Raw genomic sequence first — 21980 nt, forward strand, 5'->3', positions numbered from 1 at the left:
AGGAAATGATTCAAAGATATTAGCCAGGCCTTCTAGGCCCATTCCTGAAAGGTAATATAAGAACCAGAAATAGATTAACTACAATGTTTGTACCTTCTTAGACACTTAGTCATCATGAATTTTACACACACACACACACACGCACGCACACACCCATAGCCATTGGTTAAGAGCCGAGAACTTCCCTTATTGAGATTTGAAGCATTGTGAAATCTGGTTGCCTAAATCAACGCTCAGATACCAGCCAACTAACTGCTGTATATTAGCTGTATGATTTGTCTACCAACAAGTGAAAATAGACTTAGAGGAAATGAAAGCTCCCAGAGAAGATAAACTCTGATTTCACCTCACTTTCTTATGTTCCCTTCCTACACACACACACACACACACACACACACACACACACACACACACACACCCTGAAAACTGTCAGGGAGAAATCACAGTTTGACAGGGCAGAGGGTACCTCTAGTTTCTTTACTTATAAATTCAATAAAGTATGACCATGTTTCAGAATTGCGCATTTCTGTATAAAAACCATCCTAATTTAAATAAATTTATTTCCTCAACACATGGTTTTTGGGGCTATGCAGAGGAATGAACTTTCATCTAAAATCTCTACACTCAACGGTAGAGATAAATTTTAAATCTTACACAAAATTTGAAGTCCTTGAGCAATTCGAGGGCAGGACTCTATGAGCTCACTTTGAAAATGAGAAGTATCTCTTCCCAATTGAGTCACCCATGCCAGTGGATGAGCAAACTGTAATACCTCCTTAAAAATGAACAAAGGTCCTTTTCTTTTGCTCAGTGCCAAGGTCTTCAAACTCAGTTGCAAGTTGTTATAAAGCTCAGTGATAATGAATACTTCTAAGAGTGCATTAGTAACTTGTTATAAACTGACACCAAAGCAAAGAGAGGTAATCTTCCTTCCTTTTTCAATGATTTCATGCTAAGCGACGGTGCTTATCAGAGTGAATAGGTCAGATATTGTGTGTAGTATGATATCTGGCTAAGTGGTTAATTCTTTGGGGGAGGGAGAGAAAAGAAAACATTTACTTACTTGATCTGGTGAAATTCAGACTTAATACTGGTTGAACACATCTTAAAAAGTGGACTTATTTGAGTATATTGTGCAAAATGCAGACTTAGATACCATCAGAAATGCCCTGGGTTCTAAACAGTTGTGCCATAAACCTGGTTTTCAAGACAGATGTGCTGCTTCTGTTTAAGGAGTACAGGTGTGACTCACTTAGGACACTATGTCTTCCTTAAAAATTGTAACTCTAGTAATACTCAAGAGTACCAAGAAGTCCTCTCTTTAAAGGACCCCAGAATACATCCGTTTTTGAGCAAAAAAAAATCCTTTAGCAATGCCATAATCACATCTTATTTATTTGAATAATTTTTATAATACTTGATTTTCTTAAAGCATGGTGTGCTTAGCCCAGTTGTTTATCAGAATAGTTATTTGTTTTCAGAGTTACCACCAATTGACCGTGTAGCCTTTAGCATGTTTTATTAGCTACTCACTCAGTTTTCAAGATACTTTTATGTCTAAAAGGGTGACCTGAAAGTGCCTTCGAGCTTTGGTTTCATGTTAGGGACATTATATACATAATCTCATCTAATCCTCTCAACAGTCTCATAAGGTTTTCCTCACAACCTTCACTTTATAAGGGAGGGATCTGAGGTCTGAGAAGTAAGTTAACTTGCTAAAGGACAAACCTCTAGTAGGAGGCAGGATTGATATTTGAGCCTATGTCTGTCTGACTCTGAAGCTAATGATTTTTACATCCCAGCTAATGGTTGGTGTTGCCAAGCCCTAAAATAGGAGGGAATATTTAGATATTTCATAAGCAAGTTCAGCTCACCAGAACTGGGTGCTAAAAAGCATCCTGTTGGCCAGGAAGAATTAAAGTCACTCCAGAAGATTCCCACCTCAGATCCTTAGAGAAGTCTTAGCGCTGAGGGAATCTGAGTTAAGGAATGTGGAAATGCCTGCCACCCAGCTGCAATGGTCGGTTTCATGGAAAGCTGATCCAGAAATCTTGAGCGGGTCATTAAGACCATGGTGCATTACTGAGAACATTGCTGTGTTGGCTTTCTCTGCCACTGTAAATACGGACTTTTTGGATGACTTCAAATTGCTTCAAATGGATAACTTCATTTAACCAGATATATAGTTAAATCTCCCATAATGAGCTTGCCAATGAATGGGGCATTCCCCCCGCACCTCCAAAACAGTAAGATACCCAAATCTTATTTTTTGCTTCTCAGATAAGGAAGTAACTTTCTTGAAGAGTGTTTATTTGTGAAATTAGAAAAGTAGTAAAAGTTTAGTGTGTCTTGCTAGGGTAGGCAACAGGACATTGAAGAAAGTACTATGGAACCACTGGACCCAGTGGACCAAAGCTCTTGTTCACTTCTCTGGCATTACCGAGCTGAATAACCTCTCTGAACTTTAGCTCTCTCAACTGTGAAATGGGGAGTAAGGCTGGATTATCTCTAATGGTCTTTGCTAAAATTTTATGATCCAGATATCCTTATCTGATTCTTTCCCAGAGTCATTTGAAAAGTTTAATGAAATGGAGTGGCCTCAAGATTCTTAAATAAAAGATACTTAGGAACTGATATAAATTTCAGTTGACCCTTTAGTTTTGGCAAATCCTTCTTACTTTTCCTTTAAGATCCAGTCCACCTTACTATCTAGAAACCACAGTCTCCTTTAGAAGATAAAACCATGTGAATAGAAAGCAAGGAGCAGGCAGGAACACGGGAGGGAGGGCCGGTATATGCTGGGCCAGGGAAAACCAGAGTTTGCAGACCCGGTCCCATTCTGGGTCCGGGTATTAAGGAGAACTCTTATCCCTTCTTTGTTACCAGAGCTAAGAAAGTACTTCATCCTGGAACTTACTATTTTCTGCCCATTTTCCTCTGTTTAATCCTTGCGCCTTGGCAGAGGCCTTTGGTGGGTCTGGTGTCTCTTTAAGCGACAGCCCTGCCACAGCACTGGGTCAGTGCCCTTCAGAACTGCCACGTGAGCAGTTTTCTCCATAAGCCATCATGTCTTTTCTTCTAGTGGCAGGCCTCCTGTTTAAGGAAGGAGCGATACCCATAGGCATTTAGGTCCAGAAATTCTCTTCTCTTGCCTCCTTTCCATAGTCACATTCCCTTTACGGCAGTTTCCAGGCATCTCTCTGAAATTCATTTCAAAATCTAGATTTAGCACTTAGTGTCCTGTTGGACTTATTTAGACATCAAAAGAACCAAAATGTTTGTGACTTTTATAGTTTTTATTCAAAGAACATTTTGGTCCATTCATGGGATATCAAAAAAAAAAAAAAATGGCTTTGCTCTACCCAGCTGTCATTAGGTTTTGCCCAGAGAAAGACCTCAACCACTTAGGAACCCAGACGTCATTTCCCATCATGTTCTTTCACATTAAATGCTTCTAGCTGCTCTTTGGCGCTTGGTCACTCCATAACTAAATATTGCTTTAGCACTTGCTACACAAAGAGCTTCCTGAAAACAGCAGGGGAGACGTGCTTGGGCCTTAACAATTGGGGCACTGTTTCCATTGAGTGGTTTGCAGCCCAAATGCAGTGGCAAATGAAAGTGACCCAAGAGCCCGCTCCACTTTTGAGCTTTCAGTTGGTGACTTTTTCCTCATTTGGGAAAAGAGACTGGCCATGATTTAGATGTAACTAGCAAAAGGCTTAGTTCTACCATAAAACCAGACATCAGAATGTCTTTGAAGGAAAGTAAATCGCTTCCCAAAAACAGAGGGGGAGAAATTTTGATGAACACAAGAGAAGCATTAGGGAGGGTTAGCCATGGATGTGGCCCATGAGGGTGGCTTTTTACAGCCAGACCCAGTTTTCATTATATTGTTGCTATGCAAGTAAATAAATGAGCTCACTGCTACACCCAAGCTGGGCAGAGAGAATTTATAGAGAATTAATAAATTCAGTATAGGCAACATGTGGCTTTTCCTCTGGTCAGAGAAAAGCAACGAGTAATCTTGGATTTTAAACAGACAAATTTCTATAATTCTGCAGTTTCTGAAAATGGGATCCAAGTTCTAATGGGCAGGCAGCGATAATAGTGATGTTTCTTTTCCTACGGTTTTCTTTAATAGGAAAGGGTCACTCAGTTCATGGGCTTGAAGACAAAGAGGTTATTATAAGATCTAATAAATACTGTGGTGGCTCTGTTAATGCTTTTTAAAGGCATTTAAGTGAAATAAGTCCTTTCCAACAGGCAGTTTTAGAAGTCTAAATACTCTTGTTAATGCATGAAACCCAGAAATAAAAATAAATACATAAAGTATAAAATTATAAGTCAAACATGGGGTTTGGGGAGAGTAGAGTTAGATGGGAAGCAATCTAATTTTACTTGTTCCATATATGCCAAGAAAAATGCATAGATGACTGCTAATCAGTGAAGCCTACTTTTGAATTTAGACAATCTTAGGTACTGTTAGTGGCAAGGTTATAATCTGTACTGTAATCGTTACAGCACAGTGGCATTTTTTAACCTCTCATCAATTGCTCATCAATTATATTTCCTGAGCACCACCTGGGTTGCCTAGTTCTTGACTAGGCCTTGGGGTAGAACGCCAGGAGCTGGTTACACACATTCTTGTTCTGCTAGAGTCATGGGTAAACTCCACTGGTCAGTTCTCAAGGCATTATCTAGATACCAGAAGCATAGGACTATGTACTTCAGGTCATTCTTAATCTTGCTGTGGATTATAGAGACTTAGACACAGAGTATTAAATCATGGGACACGGAAACTAGAACAGTTACAAAACACTCCTCCTTACACTTCCAAGTTAGATGTCTTACTGTTTTTTTTAATTTTGTTAGAATTATGAAAATTATGTTTTCATGATTTTGTAATTTTTTATACATATATACATCATACATAGAACTATGAATAATAATAATAATAATAATAATAATAATAATAATAATAACAACAACTCTAAAATAGGACCATGCTGCTGAAATTACCTGTGATGCTCCCCATTCCATCCCAGGTTCTCATCCACAACACACAATTCTTTCTGTCAAACAATAGAATATTTTTGCATCTTTTTTACTGTACTTGTTCTTCCTTGGGGTTGCTGGTAGCATGGAAGGTGGGAAGGAGTCAAAACAGGAACGAGTGTTGGAGGAGAGAGATGAGAAGTTGTGATAAGTATGTGGGCGGTAGGGCTGGCATCAGAAAAAAGCACAGCAGACCAGGGTGGAAACTGAGACCCTATTAATCGCCTTTTGCAGAATTCTTAGGGGCTAAGGAAGATCTACCTTCATGAAAGGCATAGCCTGCTCCCTCCCTGCTTCCCTCAGTGCTGCCTTAAACTGGCAACATGCAGTCAAGAAGCTGAAGTTCTCCTAATCTCAAGGCATCCACTGCTGTGATGTCCCCAGTCCCAGACCCCCACCAGCTCCACTTTAAGGAGGGGAAGTGGATGCCCAAGGAAAGCAGCCCCAAAGTGGACTTGCTGAGACCATGGTACAAGTGATACCATGTGAGCAGAAGTTGTCTTTCAAGAAAGTATTTTGCTTCTAGACACACCAGATGGGTATGTGCCCTACTTCTTGGTGAGATCCTCTTGACAAACTCAGCTTGTGATCTTCAACTTAAAACACCTTGTCTGAAAAGAAATTCAATAAAATGTCCTGGGTTTGGGATCTCACCGTCTTTTTCTTGAATAAATATCTTTATCTCTAAGCCTTATAAAGCATGTTTTCTCCTGAGGTTTTCCACTGGAGTGTTTTGGGCTGTTATGGTGATAACTGTGACAATGGCAACACTGATATGACCAGAGTAAAACAGTAACCCAAGTAAATCTACTGATGGTTATTAAGGGCCAAAGTCTCTTGTCATTTACTGCTTTGATTTGAAATTCCCACTGCCTCGTAGATCTCACTAGAAACATTTTATGCATCTGTGAAGATTAATTCTTTCTGACTTAAAGAATGATTAACATTTGTTTTCTCTGATGGTTTAATCATGAAACATTTTGAAGCAAACAGCTTCGAGATCTGTGATCTCTAAGACACAAACAATGACCTCATCATTTTAGGAAGAAAACATCATTGTTTGTCTTGTTTCTGTTGTCTTGTCTCCTGCATTCCTGGTTATCTTTGATTGTGTGTTAGACATTGTAGTTCTTAAATATTTATACAAATCATTTAAAGAAATCCTAAAAAGGTGTTCTATACTTCCAGAGAGAATTTTATTTCCTTCTGCCAGCCTCATGGGCACACATAATTCTAATTTCAGACATTGAGATGTTCTTTCCTACCCCGATGACTTAAAACCTAGCCTCAGCCTGTGCAAGGTGGGTTCACTTCCATTTAATCTTTACTTTTGCACATAGCCCTTAGAATCCCAACCTGAAGTGTGGCATGGTTATCAGGGTCCCTACCTTGGTGAGCCACTACCTAGAGTCCAATGTTCCTCTTCACTCAAAAAAACTATAAAAAAACACACTGTAGGCTCTTAGACACTAATTTCAGATCAGCGAATGCCCCTGGGAAAAAGCAACCTCAAAATTTGGGCTTCTGTTTATGAATTCCTTCTTCGCTTCCCAATTTTGACCTGGTAATTCTTTTCTGTCTTTTAACACTTCAGTGACATTAAAAAGATTTTTTAATATCTTTTCCTCATTTTCTTAAGCTGTCTTCTGTGGGATGGTTGATCCAAATTACGTAGTCCACAATTTAAGTACAAAAGTAAAATAAGCAAACTTAGATAACAATTATAATAAAAATAGCTAAGGCTTAAGGGTTTACTATGCTGAGTACTTTATGTACTTGATCTTATTTAGTGCTCGTAATATCCTATAAGTATTATTTTTGCCATTTTACTTATGAGGAAACAGGCTTAGTATGGACAAATACCTTGGTCATGTTCTCACAGCGAGTACATGGTAGAGCTAGGATTTAGATCCAGCTCTGCCTGAGTACTGCTAATATTCTCAACCACTCCGCTCATCAGACCCAATCCTTTCAATTAGCTAAAGACCTAATGTGGCCATAGCCTCTGGTATACAGCTTCCCATGACATGGGCCTATCACATTTTTTCAGAACTAAAGAAGCATGACTTCTTTAGTTCCTTTCTATTGTATTTTCCTCTTGATGTTAAGGTAAAAAGTAGAGTTTGTTTTGATTTCTTTTTGCAAAACTCCCCCATATGTTTCTGGCTTCTGGCTGAGAAGAACACAGATGTTCGTGTCACACGAAGCCTCTAGATTGGGGAAAAGGAAACCATCTAGCAGCCCTACGTAGCTTCCAATAGTGGTTTGCACCAAATAGTGGTGCAGGTGATAATTCTTCCATGGGTTCTGATTTCTCAGCTTTATCTAACAGTCACTTGGCTTTTTGGCTCCCTCCTTGCTCAATGCTACCATGCATGGCTGATAAGACACAGTTCTTCCCCGCATCCCATAGGTCCCACTCAACCTAGAGCTAACTTACTTAGAAACCAACCTTATCCTACACAGGCAGGTCTTGTTTAGTATCATCTCTGGTTCCACATTATCTTGCTTAAGAAAAGCCTTCAGTTTTTCTTTAGTTTTGTTAATATATTCAATCAATACATTTATCTAAGACTTACTATATTCAAGGCAATATGCTAGGCCCCGCTGTCTATATACAAATGAAGAAGAAATGGTCTCTGTCTCAACAATGCTAAGTGATGAGATGTACTGAAACAGTCAAACCACAAGTGATAAGTACAATTAGAGATGTATAGATAATATGCTCAGGGAATGCCCACAAGGGAGATATTCTGTCTGGGAAATGCTTCATGGGAGAGAAGCGTTCGGCTTGGCCTTGAAAATCGAATAAAATTTCAATATGAGGGAAGAAAGAAGAGCATCTTAGACAAAGACACAGCATGCTTAAAGGTGCAGAGGTATGAAGGTAGGTCATATATTAAAAAACAGGGTAGTTCGGTCTTGCCATGGCATGGTATTGGTGAAGAGCTCGTGCGGCCTGCCCTCAGTAGCTTTCAAGGTCCTGAAGGAAGAGAGCAGACATACACACATGAAGGCAAAGACCGGCATCTTGGGGGCCAGAGACATGTTTAGTTTGGCCAAGATGTTGTTGAAATATTTGAGCCAATTTTAAAAATCAGATTTTATATAACAATCCAGATTTTTGGCTTCTCCTGAAACTTTGAAAGATCTGGCAACACAGGGTATGTTTTCTCAGGATGGCAGTTGGACGGAGCTGACAAATGGCTGCCTCCTGTCAGTAGGGTGTGAGTTCTGTCTACCCTACACAGAACCCCAGCTTGCTTCTCCCTTCACCCTACCTGCTCAGCCTCACTGGCGTGTAAGCAGCAGGCCCTTGCTCTGCGCCAGGGGCAAGCCCAGTCAAACCAAAAGTGGAGACAACATGAATGACAGACCCCCCGGGGGCCTCTCTTCCAGCTCACTGACTCCCACACGGGTTGGTTTTCAGGGTTTCCTAGCCCTGGCTGCTACCCCAAACACAGACTCTTCTTTAAAATTTTAGCATGCATGGCTCTCAAAATTATGAGACGTGAAAGTATTTAAAGTGTCTCTAAAAACAGCTCATGCTGCCCATGATCTGAGGCTCAAAATGGTGTAAATCAAATACATCAAAGTGTGGGGCGGGGCAGGCCGTCTGTTTGCCTGTTTTTATGCAAGCCGATTAATTAGAGAGCTAACATAACCCAGTCTCTGGACTTTTGATCCTACCCTGCCAAAGCCCAGCCTTGGAGATTTATTAAATAGACTCTTGTTCTAAATGTCTACGGTCAGCCCTTCTTCTCTGCTTTATAGCTCTTCTCAAAGTGTCAGCCTTCAGACTCCTCCATTGACTGACAAGAATGGTACTAACATCTAAAGTCAGAGTCCTCATTGGGACAGAAAACCCACATTTGGAAAGTGCAGATCTTCTTCCAGGGTAATCAGAAAAGCAGTTGCAGTAGCAGTCGGTAGGTCATAGAGCCCCAGGACTCCTGCAATTTGGCCCCCTTTGTGGCAACACTAATGAACTAAGAGGTCAGTTTGGTCATTCCTAAGGCTGAGGCCTTGTAACTATAAATAAATACACAGAATGAAAGGAATGCAGAAAAGAACAACAAACGAACTGAGGGAGGGAAAAAGGAAATGAGAAATCTGACTTGGTTTCATTGAGAAAATGAGTTTTAAAATGCCCTTTGTGTAGCAATTCCATCAATGCCTTGCCGAGCAATCGCCCAGGAGAATTCTTCCAAAATTTATGTCCCCTCAGCTAGACCGTGGTGTTCTTCGCAGGCTGAGGTTCAGTAATTCTGGGATAGTAGAAAGGTTTTTTGTGTACTATGTCAAGCAGGAAGAAAAGGCCCGATGAACCACAAAACTGGATACTCTGTAAGGTACAGAACAGTCAGCACTTTCCTCAGAGGAGAGAACACACAATTGGCATAAAAGTGACCCAAGCAATGGATAGTGGAGAGTATCCAAAAGTAGATTTCCAGCTCTGTGTTCTTTCAGGCATTGCAAAGTGGATTGCTGTGTGCTCTGGATGTGTCTGACCAGATGCAAAACGCTGGTCCCATTTAAATGCCATTTGTGGACCAATGTGAATTAGATGGTAACATTGGGAATGCTGGAATCGGGGGAGGTTGTAGTTTGTTGGCTTTTTCCCCCTGTGGTTTTCACCATCTGTTTCTTTTAATGCATAAACAAGGAAAATGACTGGTTTGGAATGCGAAGTTTCTAAAAACCAGATGACCACAGGCATCCTCTAAATGAGAAAGAGAGAGCAAGTTGGGGTTCTGTGACATTTGTCAGGAAGTGAGATGTTAAATACCGGGAAGCATTAATGCTCTCTGCCAAGGAAGATCCACAAAGGCCAGGAAAACGCCTTGTCCGTGACCCTGCCTTCCTGAGGTCATGCTATATGTTTACATTTCACCAAGGTTTATTTTCAGATACCAACACCACCCAACCCCCCTCCCTTTCTATTCTAAAGATAAAGCCATTCATTTGGCCTTCAGCATAACCAGCCTTAGTTTTCCATTAACATTATTGCTAACTTGGCAACCTTGGATAAAATCTACTCTTAGAAACTTTTAGAATGAACAAAAGCTGCGTTGTGAGCAGGTTCTATTATAAAGCCAAAATAGAGTTATAAATAGAGGAGCTGATGAGATAGACTAAGAGAAGGTACTTCATTTCTCCCCTAGACAATAGTGAGGAAAATATTACATAAGGGCATTAGAAACACAGTATGTTTTTCTTGAGCGAAGGCTTTAAAAAAGAAAGTTTGTCGTGCATGGTACAGTGGCCCCTCGATAAAATAATTTTGTGTGCTCTGTGCCAACAAACCTTAAAGCAATAGATTCTTTTCTTAAACTGGAGGCAGTGGAGAGATTTGATGGGATGGTGACTGCATACTAATCTCTTTTGCCTTCATTGCAAGAATCAGCCACAAGCAGCAGGGATTTAAAACCAAATTGAACTTGGGCATTAAAGCGCTCCCCCTGCCCCCAGGGAGAAGCGCAGTGGTGCATTTGGCTGAGGTCCACTCATTTCAGCATAAGACAGACAGGAGCATTTTTCACATAGTTCTGTAGGCAGCCCTACGCCAGAGTTTTCACATTAGAGAAAGGATAAAAGATGACAGCCTGTTAGGGAATAACTGACTCTTCCTAATTTGCAAGATCTGTTCTCAGAAACGTCCTGGGCAAAACTGAGGTGGGTGTTGTTAGTCGTTGGGAGCCAGAGGTTAGGCAGAAACAAGACTCTGGTAATTTAGAAACCCTTGGAGGATTAAATATATTTCAAAATGAGTTTTAGTTCAATTTCTCTACCGAAGCTTAGGACACATGAAGTACATAGATATGAAAACATGAGCCTGTTGGGTGTGATTTCTTTCATTGACATTCGTTCCAGATATCAGAGTCATGATGGGTGTATTTGACTTCTGATATCCTTTGGATGTGGATGCTGTCTGAGGTGTTTGTTTCCCTGGCGGAAAGGGGAATATGATTAGAGACCTGAACTCTGTTCCTGGAGGTTACCTGACTCAGTATTTTATTTGTTTTCTAAGTTAGAGTGAAAGCTCCTGGGGGCTTCTAAGGACAGCACTGTGTGAGCATTAGCTTCATAAAAATACCCTAGTGACCTATGGAATTTTAGTTACAATCATAATAATGTCAGATGAAGAGGCGTCCTGGAGACGGTATGAGAGGAATTTTAAGTAGCTGAACTCTATTTGCATTATTCACTTTACAAATAGTTCCAGAACCTTAAAAAAAATTTTTTCATTATGCTGTGCTTTTGATGCTCCAAAGAGATGATATAGGACATTCATAATTTAAAAGTCATTCTCTCTTAAAGTACATTTATCTGACCAACTTTGAGATAATTTTGTTACCACGAGGAAGGGGGATAGAGATATTTCAAGGACTTGTTCTTCGTTGGGATTCAAGAGGGATTTAAAAGGTTACCGACCTGGTGTCCCCTTGTCTCCTTCCTTTTCTCTCATCCCTATTTTTTTGGGTTTTTCTTTCTTTCTTTCTTTTTATAGGGGAGAGATGAGGGAGGAGTTTCTGATGAGGAGGCTAGGACTCAGGCTTGGAATTTTACCCCTCTGTGTCTTCTTGCCCACAGGTGATAACCCCAGTAAGGACAGGCCACGGCTATGTGTACGAGTACCCATCCAGATATCAAAAGGACATCTACGATATCCCTCCTTCCCATACCACTCAAGGGGTATGTACCAGGACTGTAGTCACCAGGGAAGAGGAGCACTTCAGGGTGGCACACCTTAGGGGCTACAGAGGAAAGGAGAATTACAAATTATGTATATTTCATAAAAAGCTTGATTTAGGTTGTCTATCTAGGAGCCATTTTAGCCAACATTATTTAAATTATTTTCTGGATTTGCTTTATCAGGAAATCCTAGGTTTTTATCTGACAAAGATATGTTGCTTATCATTCAGGAAGTATGTAATTTTCAACTAAAGTTTAAAGTACAGACAGTGTAGATATTTCACTTAAGATCATTTTTATATTCAATTTAAGTCAAAGAATATGAAATTTAAAAAGAAAAGTTTCATCAACCCTGTATTACATAGAATGCTTTTAAAGAGGGTATACATAAGTTGATAAATAAATTTGCAATTAAAAACTTAGTAATATAAAAAATGACAAGTATAAGACATTTCTATTCCGAGTAACTCAGGTCTTTCTCTTCAGGTGTATGACATCCCTCCATCATCAGTGAAAGGCCCTGTGTTTTCAGTTCCAGTGGGAGAGATAAATCCTCAAGGGGTCTATGACATCCCTCCTACCAAAGGGGTAAGTGAGCTCCTACATAGCAGCAAAAAAGGGGTGTGTGTGTGTGTTAATTGGGATAAAACAAGAAAGGAAAACCAAAAGGGAAAAACTAGTCTTTGTGAAGGAGTAAAGAAATTGGAGGGAAAGTAAGAGGGAAGAAAGAAAGGCAATAATTAAAGATAACTCTAGGGATTCCATATGTAGGGGTCCCCACTAAAAAAATGGGGTAGTTGATAAGGAAAACCAATAAGAAGGTAAAACATTCAGTTTGGCAAGCAACTAATATATCTCATGTATATAGGGCGTTATAGCTTACTCAGTCCATGTACATGAGTTAATGTACTTGATGTACTCTGTTACCCTCAGGGGAAGCCTACACAGGAAGTACAGGTATCCTTGTTTTACAGATAAGAGAAGTGTATCTCAGAACATTAAAGTGACTTATTGACCATCACATAGCTGGTAGATCCAGGGAGAGACCTCAGGTCATCTGACACTTAGTCCAGGGCATTAACATATTACCTGCCTCCCAGTCTGGATACACTGAGGAAGGATACTCGGGAGGTGGTCAGAAATGTAGGGCTGGGACCCAGAGAGAATAGCTCACCCACGAGGGTACACATAACAGGCAGCACTGAAGCCAGGGGCAGAGTGCACTTATTAAGGACGAGGGAAGTGGGAACAGAGCAGCGCCTTGGAAATACTTCCCATTCGTGGGTGGAAGTGACAGAGGTGCCAGCAAACAGGACTGAGAATCCAGGCCTTCATTATAATGGGCTGTTGTTTCTGCATGTTCACTAGCTTTGGTTTGTACTTACTTTTCAGGTATATGCCATTCCACCCTCTGCTTGCCGAGATGAAGCCGGGCTCAGGGAAAAAGAGTATGATTTCCCGCCTCCAATGAGACAAGCCGGAAGGCCGGACATCAGGCCTGAGGCTGTGTATGACATCCCCCCGACTAGCACCAAGCCTGTGGGGAAGGACCTTCAAATGAAATATAACTGTGATGCTCCAGGAGCTGCTGAACTGGCAACACGAAGACATCAAAACATTTCCCTGAACCACCCATCCCCACAGCTGGGACCATCAATGGGCACTCAGAATGACGCATATGATATCCCTCGAGGGGTTCAGTTTCTGGAACCGCCAGCAGAAACCAGTGAGAAAGCAAATCCTGCAGAGAGAAACGGTGTTTACGACGTCCCTCTGCACAACCCAACAGATGCTAAAGGCTCTCAGGATGTGGTAGATGGGATCAATCGATTGTCTTTCTCCAGTACCGGCAGCACCAGGAGTAACATGTCCACATCTTCCACCACCTCAAAGGATTCTTCACTGTCAGCCTCCCCATCTCAGGACAAAAGACTCTTACTGGATCCAGACACAGCCATTGAGAGACTTCATCGGCTCCAGCAGACTCTGGAGATGGGCGTCTCCAGCCTAATGGCACTGGTCGCCACAGACTGGCGGTGTTACGGATACATGGAACGACACATCAATGAGATACGCACCGCGGTAGACAAGGTGGAGCTGTTCCTGAGGGATTACCTCCATTTTGCCAAGGGCGCCGTAGCAAATGCTTCCTGCCTCTCGGAAGTCATCCTCTACAACAAAATGAAACGGGAGCTCCAAAGAGTGGAAGACTCCCACCAGATTCTGAGCCAAACCAGCCATGATTTAAATGAGTGCAGCTGGTCCCTGAATATCCTGGCAGTCAATAAGCCCCAAAACAAGTGTGATGACCTTGATCGGTTTGTGATGGTGGCAAAGACAGTGCCCGATGATGTGAAACAGCTCACCACAACCATCAACACCAATGCAGAGGCCCTCTTCAGACCACGCCCCGGCAGCTCGCATGTGAAGAACGGGCCTGAGAGCATCATGAACTCCACTGAGTACCCACACGCTGGATCCCAGATGCAATTGCTGCATCCTGGGGACCACAAGGCCCAGACCCTCAACAAGCCATTGCCCTCAAGCCTAGGCAAGGACCAGCCCCCTGACTGTAGCAGCAGTGATGGCTCTGAAAAGAGCTGGATGGATGACTATGACTATGTCCACCTACAGGTAAAGCAACCAGACTCATAAAGCACTTACATTCAGAGAGCCCAGAACTAAGGCCTGTAAGGCTGGTAGGCTGCACTGCCAGAAGAGAGAATAGGATTAATGTTAATCCAAGTGGTTCACGAATTAGAAGCAATGTACAGGAGAAAGAACACTGGCCTGAGAGACCAGAGTCCTTGGCACAGGATCTTTCTCTGACACTAATTATGTGACTAACTTATATAACCTCCCTGGGCCTTAATTTCTTCATTTGCAAAATGAATGAAGCACAGGGTTGTATTAGATCCCGTTGATATGTCTCCAACAAGCAGTAAGAGACTCCCGAAAAAGAATAGTGGGCCCTTGGGTAATCATACCAGCTCACCTTCTCTTTGCATTTTATAATAGAGTTCCACATGATATTTTATTTGAAAAAAAGGAGGGGGGAGTTTCACGGTTAAGAAAAAAGTTTGAAAGCCTCTGTACTAGAGAATTTCTAAGGTCTCATAAGCTCTACTCTGTGTGTGTGTGTGTGTGTGTGTGTGTGTACATCTATAATTACTTATGGAATACTTAACCCCACTTCTGACTTACCTTGAAGACCACTGGGTGTTTGCCAATTATCCTGGAACTTAACCTGCATATGGGAAATTGGGCAGTCACAGTGTGCCTCCTACAAGTGGAAATTTCACCAAGTTAAACTAGGATCCTGACAGCTTGCCCTTTCACTCTAGGGATAAAGCTTTCTACCAAGTTTCGTTATTTAGAATTTGGCTTACTACGTTATTCTACCTTTTTTTTTCATTTGACTGAGCCACATATTATCCTGAAGACGATTTAACTACAATTTTCTTGAGTGCAAGAGACTGGAGAAGAGAGCATTGAGCCACACTTGGTACTAAGGAAAGGTAGGGGAGAGAGTCAATGGAGGCATTAAACAGTCACCTGACTGGTTGTCCAACTCTGCATATTGGGAAATAGTAATATATTGTAGAATTGTAGATGATTCGAAGAAACTAGAAATGCAGTGTGGACCATATTTAGACTTATCTACATTAGGAGGTTTATGGGTTCACATATTAGAAAAGAACCATGAGAAATATTACTGGTTAAGGAAGTTTGAAGGGGATCATGGATAGCTCTCCGAAAATGGCAAAGGGGAGCAGAGAGTGTGACACCCACCATGGAAGAAGGTTTTCGTTTGCAGCCCCAACCTACATAGTGACTCTGGAAGTCTGGCCGAGGAGCACGTCACCCCTGTCTGAGATTCACAGAGCCTAATTGGGCATGCAGGAAAATTGCCAAGGCAGTGGAAAATGAAAGACTATTTATATATTTGTCAATGAAATTGTTAGCATAAGTGAATCATAGTGGTGATGTAATGTTTTCTTTATGTTGAAAAATAATAGGGTAAAGAGGAGTTTGAGAGGCAACAGAAAGAGCTGTTGGAAAAAGAAAATATCATCAAACAGAACAAGATGCAGCTGGAACATCATCAGGTAAGTTCAGTCAGAACAAAAACCACTTGGTATTGAAAGATTTCCTGCTTAATAAGAAAGGTATAACTTCAAAAGATCATGATTTTGATCTTTCCAGCACACTTTGGTATAAATAAGCTCCAAGGCATATAATAGGGTGTAAGAACAAAGAGAAGGTTTATGGTTTTAGTAATCCAGCTGGTATACCTGGATTGCATCCAAACAGCAATTTTTCCAGGCTAAGCCTGTACATCTAACACATTAGGACTGTTTGAGTTCAGGTTGTTGATCTCAAGGAGCAAGACCCATTCAAGCTAGCCCAAGCGAACAGATTATTTAGTGAGGCCACAGGAGGGAAATTCAAGAACAGAAAATGAAGATATAGCCAAGTCTAATGAGAACTAGGACTGTAAATTCTTTCTCCTTGTATGTCTTTTGATTCTCTCTAAATCTCCTTTCTTCTCCTCTATTTTCTGGTAGCTTCTTCTGCTTATCTATTCATTGGCTCCCCTATAACTTTACAGAACCCATAAATGGCAACTCAAAGCCCTGTTTATAGATGGCTTTTCACTTCAGCTTGCTCAGCTGATTGTCAACTCCTTTATGGTTCATCAGATTTCTTTAAAAGAGTCTGATTGGGCCGTCTCTATCTATCTATCTATCTATCTATCTATCTATCTATCATCTATCTATCAATCATTTATTTATCTACCTATCTATCATCATCTATCATCTATCTATTTATCTATCTGTCTGTCTGATGTCTTTTTGTCTGTCTGTCTGCCTATCTATCTATCTACCTGCCCACCTACCTATCTACCTATTTAGCTACCTATTTATCTATGCCCAATAACATAAGCCTATGGCTTGGCTGTTTTTGATTCGACCTAAGGGTGAGAGGACAGGATCTGAAACATATTCAAGTCTATTTACTAAGGTCTTTGGGCAGAGCGGATTCATTTAAAAGTGGGGCTTGAGTGGAGCAGATAATGATGAATATCACCAGCACAAGGGCATAAAAATGAAGAGGCATGAATTGAGATTTATAAGTCTTTTTTTTAGGTGAAATATAACAGCATGCAGAGACATGAAATGGCACACTGCACTCAGGAAACCAGAGTTCTAATCCTTACTTTCAAACCAACCTTGTAGCCTGAGGCAAGCCACTTGACCTCCCTGAACTTCAGTTCTCTGAAAAATGAAAAAATCCCTCACCCTCTTATCTAATGAGATGATATATTTATGAACATATTTACAAAAGCATAATAAGCTAAATATCTTGAAGCAATACCCTGTCTCTTATTATGTTTGGCATTTGGCCAAGCGAGACTATAGGGCTTTAGGTAACTTGTTAAAACCATAGAAATTCCTAAGAAGAACACAGATTCTGTGTATTTCTTGAGGAAGAAGCTGAGTGAGGTTATCCCTCCTCTAACTCAGCCCTACCTCAGGATGGAAGATTAACTGAGTCCTAAACTCAGGTCACAGATAGTCCTTACCTGCAAAAGAATCTCTCCAGAGACTTGGTAGAATAGCTGGAAGTTATTATCATTGCAATTTAATAATACACCAGCTGGGGGCAGTGAGGAGAGAAGAAAGCAAGCCAACAATCATTGATTCTGACTGTAAAATGTCCTTTTCTTTCAACAACTCTGTGGAGCTGTTATGATGCACAATTAGCATTCAGATTTCCTTAGAGATGTTCTTTTCCATAGCACACATATATGTATACATGTTAGTCTTCCCCGTAGTGCTGGGTAATAACATTTATAAATCTGGACAGAAAGAGTAAGATAAATAGAAAAGGGTCATGGACTGTCATTTATCTAAGGGTCTTGAAGGGACAGAGTCAAAGTTTTCTTCCAGAAGGAGCAAACTGTCAGTGATTTACTTGACAAAGAGATCCCTACATTTGGTTTTCTCTTGCCACCACTCAACATTTAATGAACATTTACACAGAGCCAACAATATACCAAACACCATTCCAAGTACTTTGTAAATATTAACTCATTTAACTTTCATAAAGGTGTAGGTAACAGAGCTGAGTTTAAACCCTGTCCTGCCTTCCAGTCCAAGGGCAGAGGAGGAGCCCAATCTTCCAGTGATAGAAAGTCAGCTGGAGGGTTCTTTAGACATCATGTTTCTCAATCTCGACATTTTACAGTTTAGGAAAACAAGGCAACTTGACCAAGGCCTCACATCTACTATGCACCTGACACTTACTACTGATTAAAATTCCTGTCTTTTAACTCCAAACCCTTGTTAATTTCCATTACAGCACACTGCCTTTCCCTTAATGAAACCTGCTTTGTTTCTTCCTTGCAGTTAAGTCAGTTCCAGCTGTTGGAACAAGAAATTACAAAGCCCGTGGAGAACGACATCTCAAAGTGGAAGCCCTCTCAGAGCCTCCCGACCACAAGCAGCAGCGTGGGTGCTCAGGATAGGCAGTTGCTTTGCTTCTACTACGACCAGTGTGAGACCCATTACATTTCCCTTCTCAACGCCATTGACGCTCTCTTCAGCTGCGTCAGTTCAGCCCAGCCCCCGCGGATCTTCGTGGCGCACAGCAAGTTTGTCATTCTAAGCGCACACAAACTGGTGTTCATTGGAGATACGCTGACAAGGCAGGTTGCTGCTCAGGACATTCGCAACAAAGTGATGAACTCCAGCAACCAGCTCTGTGAACAGCTCAAGACTATAGTTATGGCGACCAAGACGGCCGCCCTCCATTACCCCAGCACTACCGCCCTACAAGAAATGGTCCACCAAGTGACAGATCTGTCCAGGAACGCACAGCTGTTCAAGCGCTCTTTGCTGGAGATGGCAACGTTCTGAGAAGAAAAGGAAGAAAGGGGGACTAAGTGGATTACTAAAGAAAACTGGAAATACTGTCTGGTTTTTGTAAATACTATCTATTTTTGTAGATATTTTATATGAAAATGAAATATTTTAACACTTTATGAGTTAGACAACATTCAGAAGTTCAGGGAGCTAGAGGGGGATTTTTTTTTTTTTTTTCTGTGTGGTTCTTATGTACACACATAAGCATCTAAGACAAAATGTACAGAAACTTGTCCACGTGAGTGTGCTTGTGTGTTCATGTTTGTTTGTAGATGTTTGTCTGATACATTCCATTAAAAATCATGAATTAAGAAGCACCTTAGTAAGCACTTCCTAATGCTGCATTTTTATTATTTTTTTTTTTTTTAGACAACATACCCGACAGTTGTAATATTGCTCTACATATACTAGCAATTTATTCTGAGCCTGTCACTTCCAAGTCTGGGAAGCCTAGTATATTTGCAAGTGTTCACCTCCCAAATAACAAGGCATGATATGACTTGTCCTTGTTTTGAAACCACCTCCACTATCTTGGGAACATTATGGCAAAATGTCTCACTTCTGATTGAAAAAGCCCTCTTTGAGAAAAGGTTTCAGAGAGTGTACGTAAATCCACACACTGATATTTTAGGTGCTAGAGAGAGGAGAGACACATGTTTTTAGAAGTCATTGCCCCAGTCAGGACTAGGTTGTTTCAACACTGAGAGGACATCACAATAAAAGGAGAGCATGTGTTTCCCTGGGGCTATTTGATGTTGTGTATTTTCGAGTGATTTGCCATGAGGTTTTCCAAATGATGTTTTTAGATTTGCTAAAACCATATTATTTGAAGCAGGAATTCATAAAGACACATCAGACTATAATCCACAAAAAGAAGCATGATTCCATCTGTCAGTAAGTAGAAGCATTTCTGACTCTCAGTATTCACTTAGAAGCTACTGTCTCCATTACCTGAGAGAAACTGGCCAATTCCTTGGTCACCTGAACTTTAGAGCCAACAGGCCACATCCTACTCCATGAGAAGTTATTGCTTGATCTTGCACCCTCCTTAAAACATGCATAGGCAAACCTGACACTTAGAGTAGCTGTACAGATCCCATCTAATCTTTACAACTCTGTCTGGCCAACAACCCTGTATATTAAGCTCACTATCATCTTACTGCTCATCATAGCATCCATTTCCCAGTCTGTCACCACTCCCCTCCAGGTGTTGGCACAGCACAGACACACCACAAGCCATCAGATTCATCACAGAACAAATAAAATACTTCCTACATGGTGAAAAAATGTATTCACATATTACCAAGTCAAGAAGCATGTTATCTGTGGTCTTTCAGTCCAGTGCTTATTTAATGGTTTCATTCTGCCTATTTGAAACATTTTTATTTGCAATATATACTTTGACTGAATTAGCTTGTTTGTTTTAAACAACCAAATCATTGGAACAGGAAAGGATTTAAAGAGAAGAATGTGTGATCTTAGTATGATAAAACATCAGTGAAACTTATCATAGAAGGTGCTTTCCAAAACAACCACTATCGTCATTCTCAAAACTACAATAAAACTCTGCTCTTCCAAAAGATGATTAAAATCTGTATTGTTATATGACAAGTAAACGTGTGGGGAGAAAGGGGCTTGCTAAAAAACAAAAACACTTGAAGATATTTAAAAGTGTGTCCTTGTAGATTTCATTGTAAGTGTGTATTTCTTAGGCGATGACAGACTTGTTCTAAGCTAAGTGGTGACATTTCATGTTTTCAAGACCAAAATGTTCAATATGTATTATTCTCTTTGGCATCTTGTATATAGAGGCCATTTTAAATCATTAAATTTTTTAGATCTGTGTTTTTATAGCCACTGGGTTTTCTTTTCCATATTTCCTCTCTTTATCACAGAATTAAATATAGGCCTATTTTAGCACTCCTAGTATAGAAAGTCATTTATCGATACTATAAATGTAGATTGTTTTAGAAAAATTGAGTTGTTTATTTTTTCATTTTGTGTCACTTAAAAAGTGTGTGAGCATTTGAAGAAAATTCTGGACTCTGAATGATACCAAACCCAAATATCTAGAATAAGAAAGCCTGTACATTTAAGTGATGGATAGGATGATTTCTGCTATAATATGGATGCTACCATTCATGTGGTTTTAGAATCAAAGAAAATTGTTCCATTTATCTGGAATAGACATAAAGAAATAATTAAAAGACAGCTATATTTCATGAAAATAAGAGATTCATAATTACATAAATTACTTTTAATGCTTGGCCCACTCTTTCAGCTATCTAACCAAGATTTATAGATATAGTATTTGAATATACCATGTAATACTTGCCCATATCTATAAACATTAATTGATTTTCAAAGAAAGTGTCAAGGCACTTCAATGAGGAATGGAAAGTCTTTTGAAAAAGTATGCTGCAACAACTAGATCTCTCCATGGAAAAAAAAATGAATACTGACTGCCTACACAAAAATTAAGTCAAATGGATTATAAACCTAAATGTAAAACTTAACACTCTGATACTTCTAGAAGAAAACAAGAGAAAATCTTTGTAATCTTAGGTAGACAAAGGTTTCTTAGAATGCAAAAAAAAAAACAAACAAACCCACATTTCTAAAAGAAAAATTAATTTGGACTTCATCAAAATTAAAAGCTTTTATTCTTCTAAGGAGACAGTTAAGAAAACAAAAAGACACAAACAGGAAGAAAGTATTTACTTCACAGACATTAGCCAAGGGTATGTATCAAGATAAGACAATTAAATTTCTTTCAACTGAGCAAAACTTTTGAAAAGAAACTTCACAAAAGAAGACATGAATGAACAATAAGTAAACATAAATACACCAAATAGAATCACTAAAATTAAAAGGACAAGACATGCCAACTATTGACAAGACAGGGGAGCAAATGGAGCTCTCATACACTGCTGGTGAGAATGTAAAATGGTATAAACACTTTGGAAAGTTGATTGGCAGTTTCTTAAAAAATTAAATCGATGCCTAATTGTGGTAATGGTTTCACAGGTATATGCATGTCAAAACTCAAATTGTACACTTGAAAAACATACTGTTTATTCTTTGTCAATTATATTTGAAATACATACAATTATTCTTTGAAATGGTCTTAACACTCCATTTAAAAGTCAGAGATTCTCAGACTGGATTTTTTTAAAAAGCAAGACTAAACTATAGGTTATTTAAAAGACACCTTTAAATAAAATATATCAACTTTAAATAAAATATATCGATAAGTTAAAATCAAAGGGATAGAAAGAGATGTACCATGCACATTCTAAC

At 40.0% G+C, this 21980-nt stretch overlaps 1 protein-coding gene across 1 annotated transcript in view; it reads left to right on the forward strand.

Annotated features, from left to right (window-relative positions):
- NEDD9 (neural precursor cell expressed, developmentally down-regulated 9) overlaps positions 1-20533 on the forward strand; it is a 44621-nt gene extending 24088 nt beyond the window's left edge. Inside the window, exons 3-7 of the mRNA XM_006909264.3 lie at positions 11650-11751; positions 12238-12339; positions 13144-14385; positions 15771-15860; positions 18165-20533. Of these exons, the coding sequence (XP_006909326.1) occupies positions 11650-11751; positions 12238-12339; positions 13144-14385; positions 15771-15860; positions 18165-18674 (2046 nt within the window). The 3' untranslated portion in view covers positions 18675-20533. The remainder of the gene's footprint in view (positions 1-11649; positions 11752-12237; positions 12340-13143; positions 14386-15770; positions 15861-18164) is intronic.
- The last annotated feature ends 1447 nt before the right edge of the window (positions 20534-21980 follow it).

This window comes from Pteropus alecto, unplaced genomic scaffold (assembly GCF_000325575.1).
Source record: "Pteropus alecto unplaced genomic scaffold, ASM32557v1 scaffold121, whole genome shotgun sequence".
NCBI lineage: Eukaryota > Metazoa > Chordata > Mammalia > Chiroptera > Pteropodidae > Pteropus > Pteropus alecto.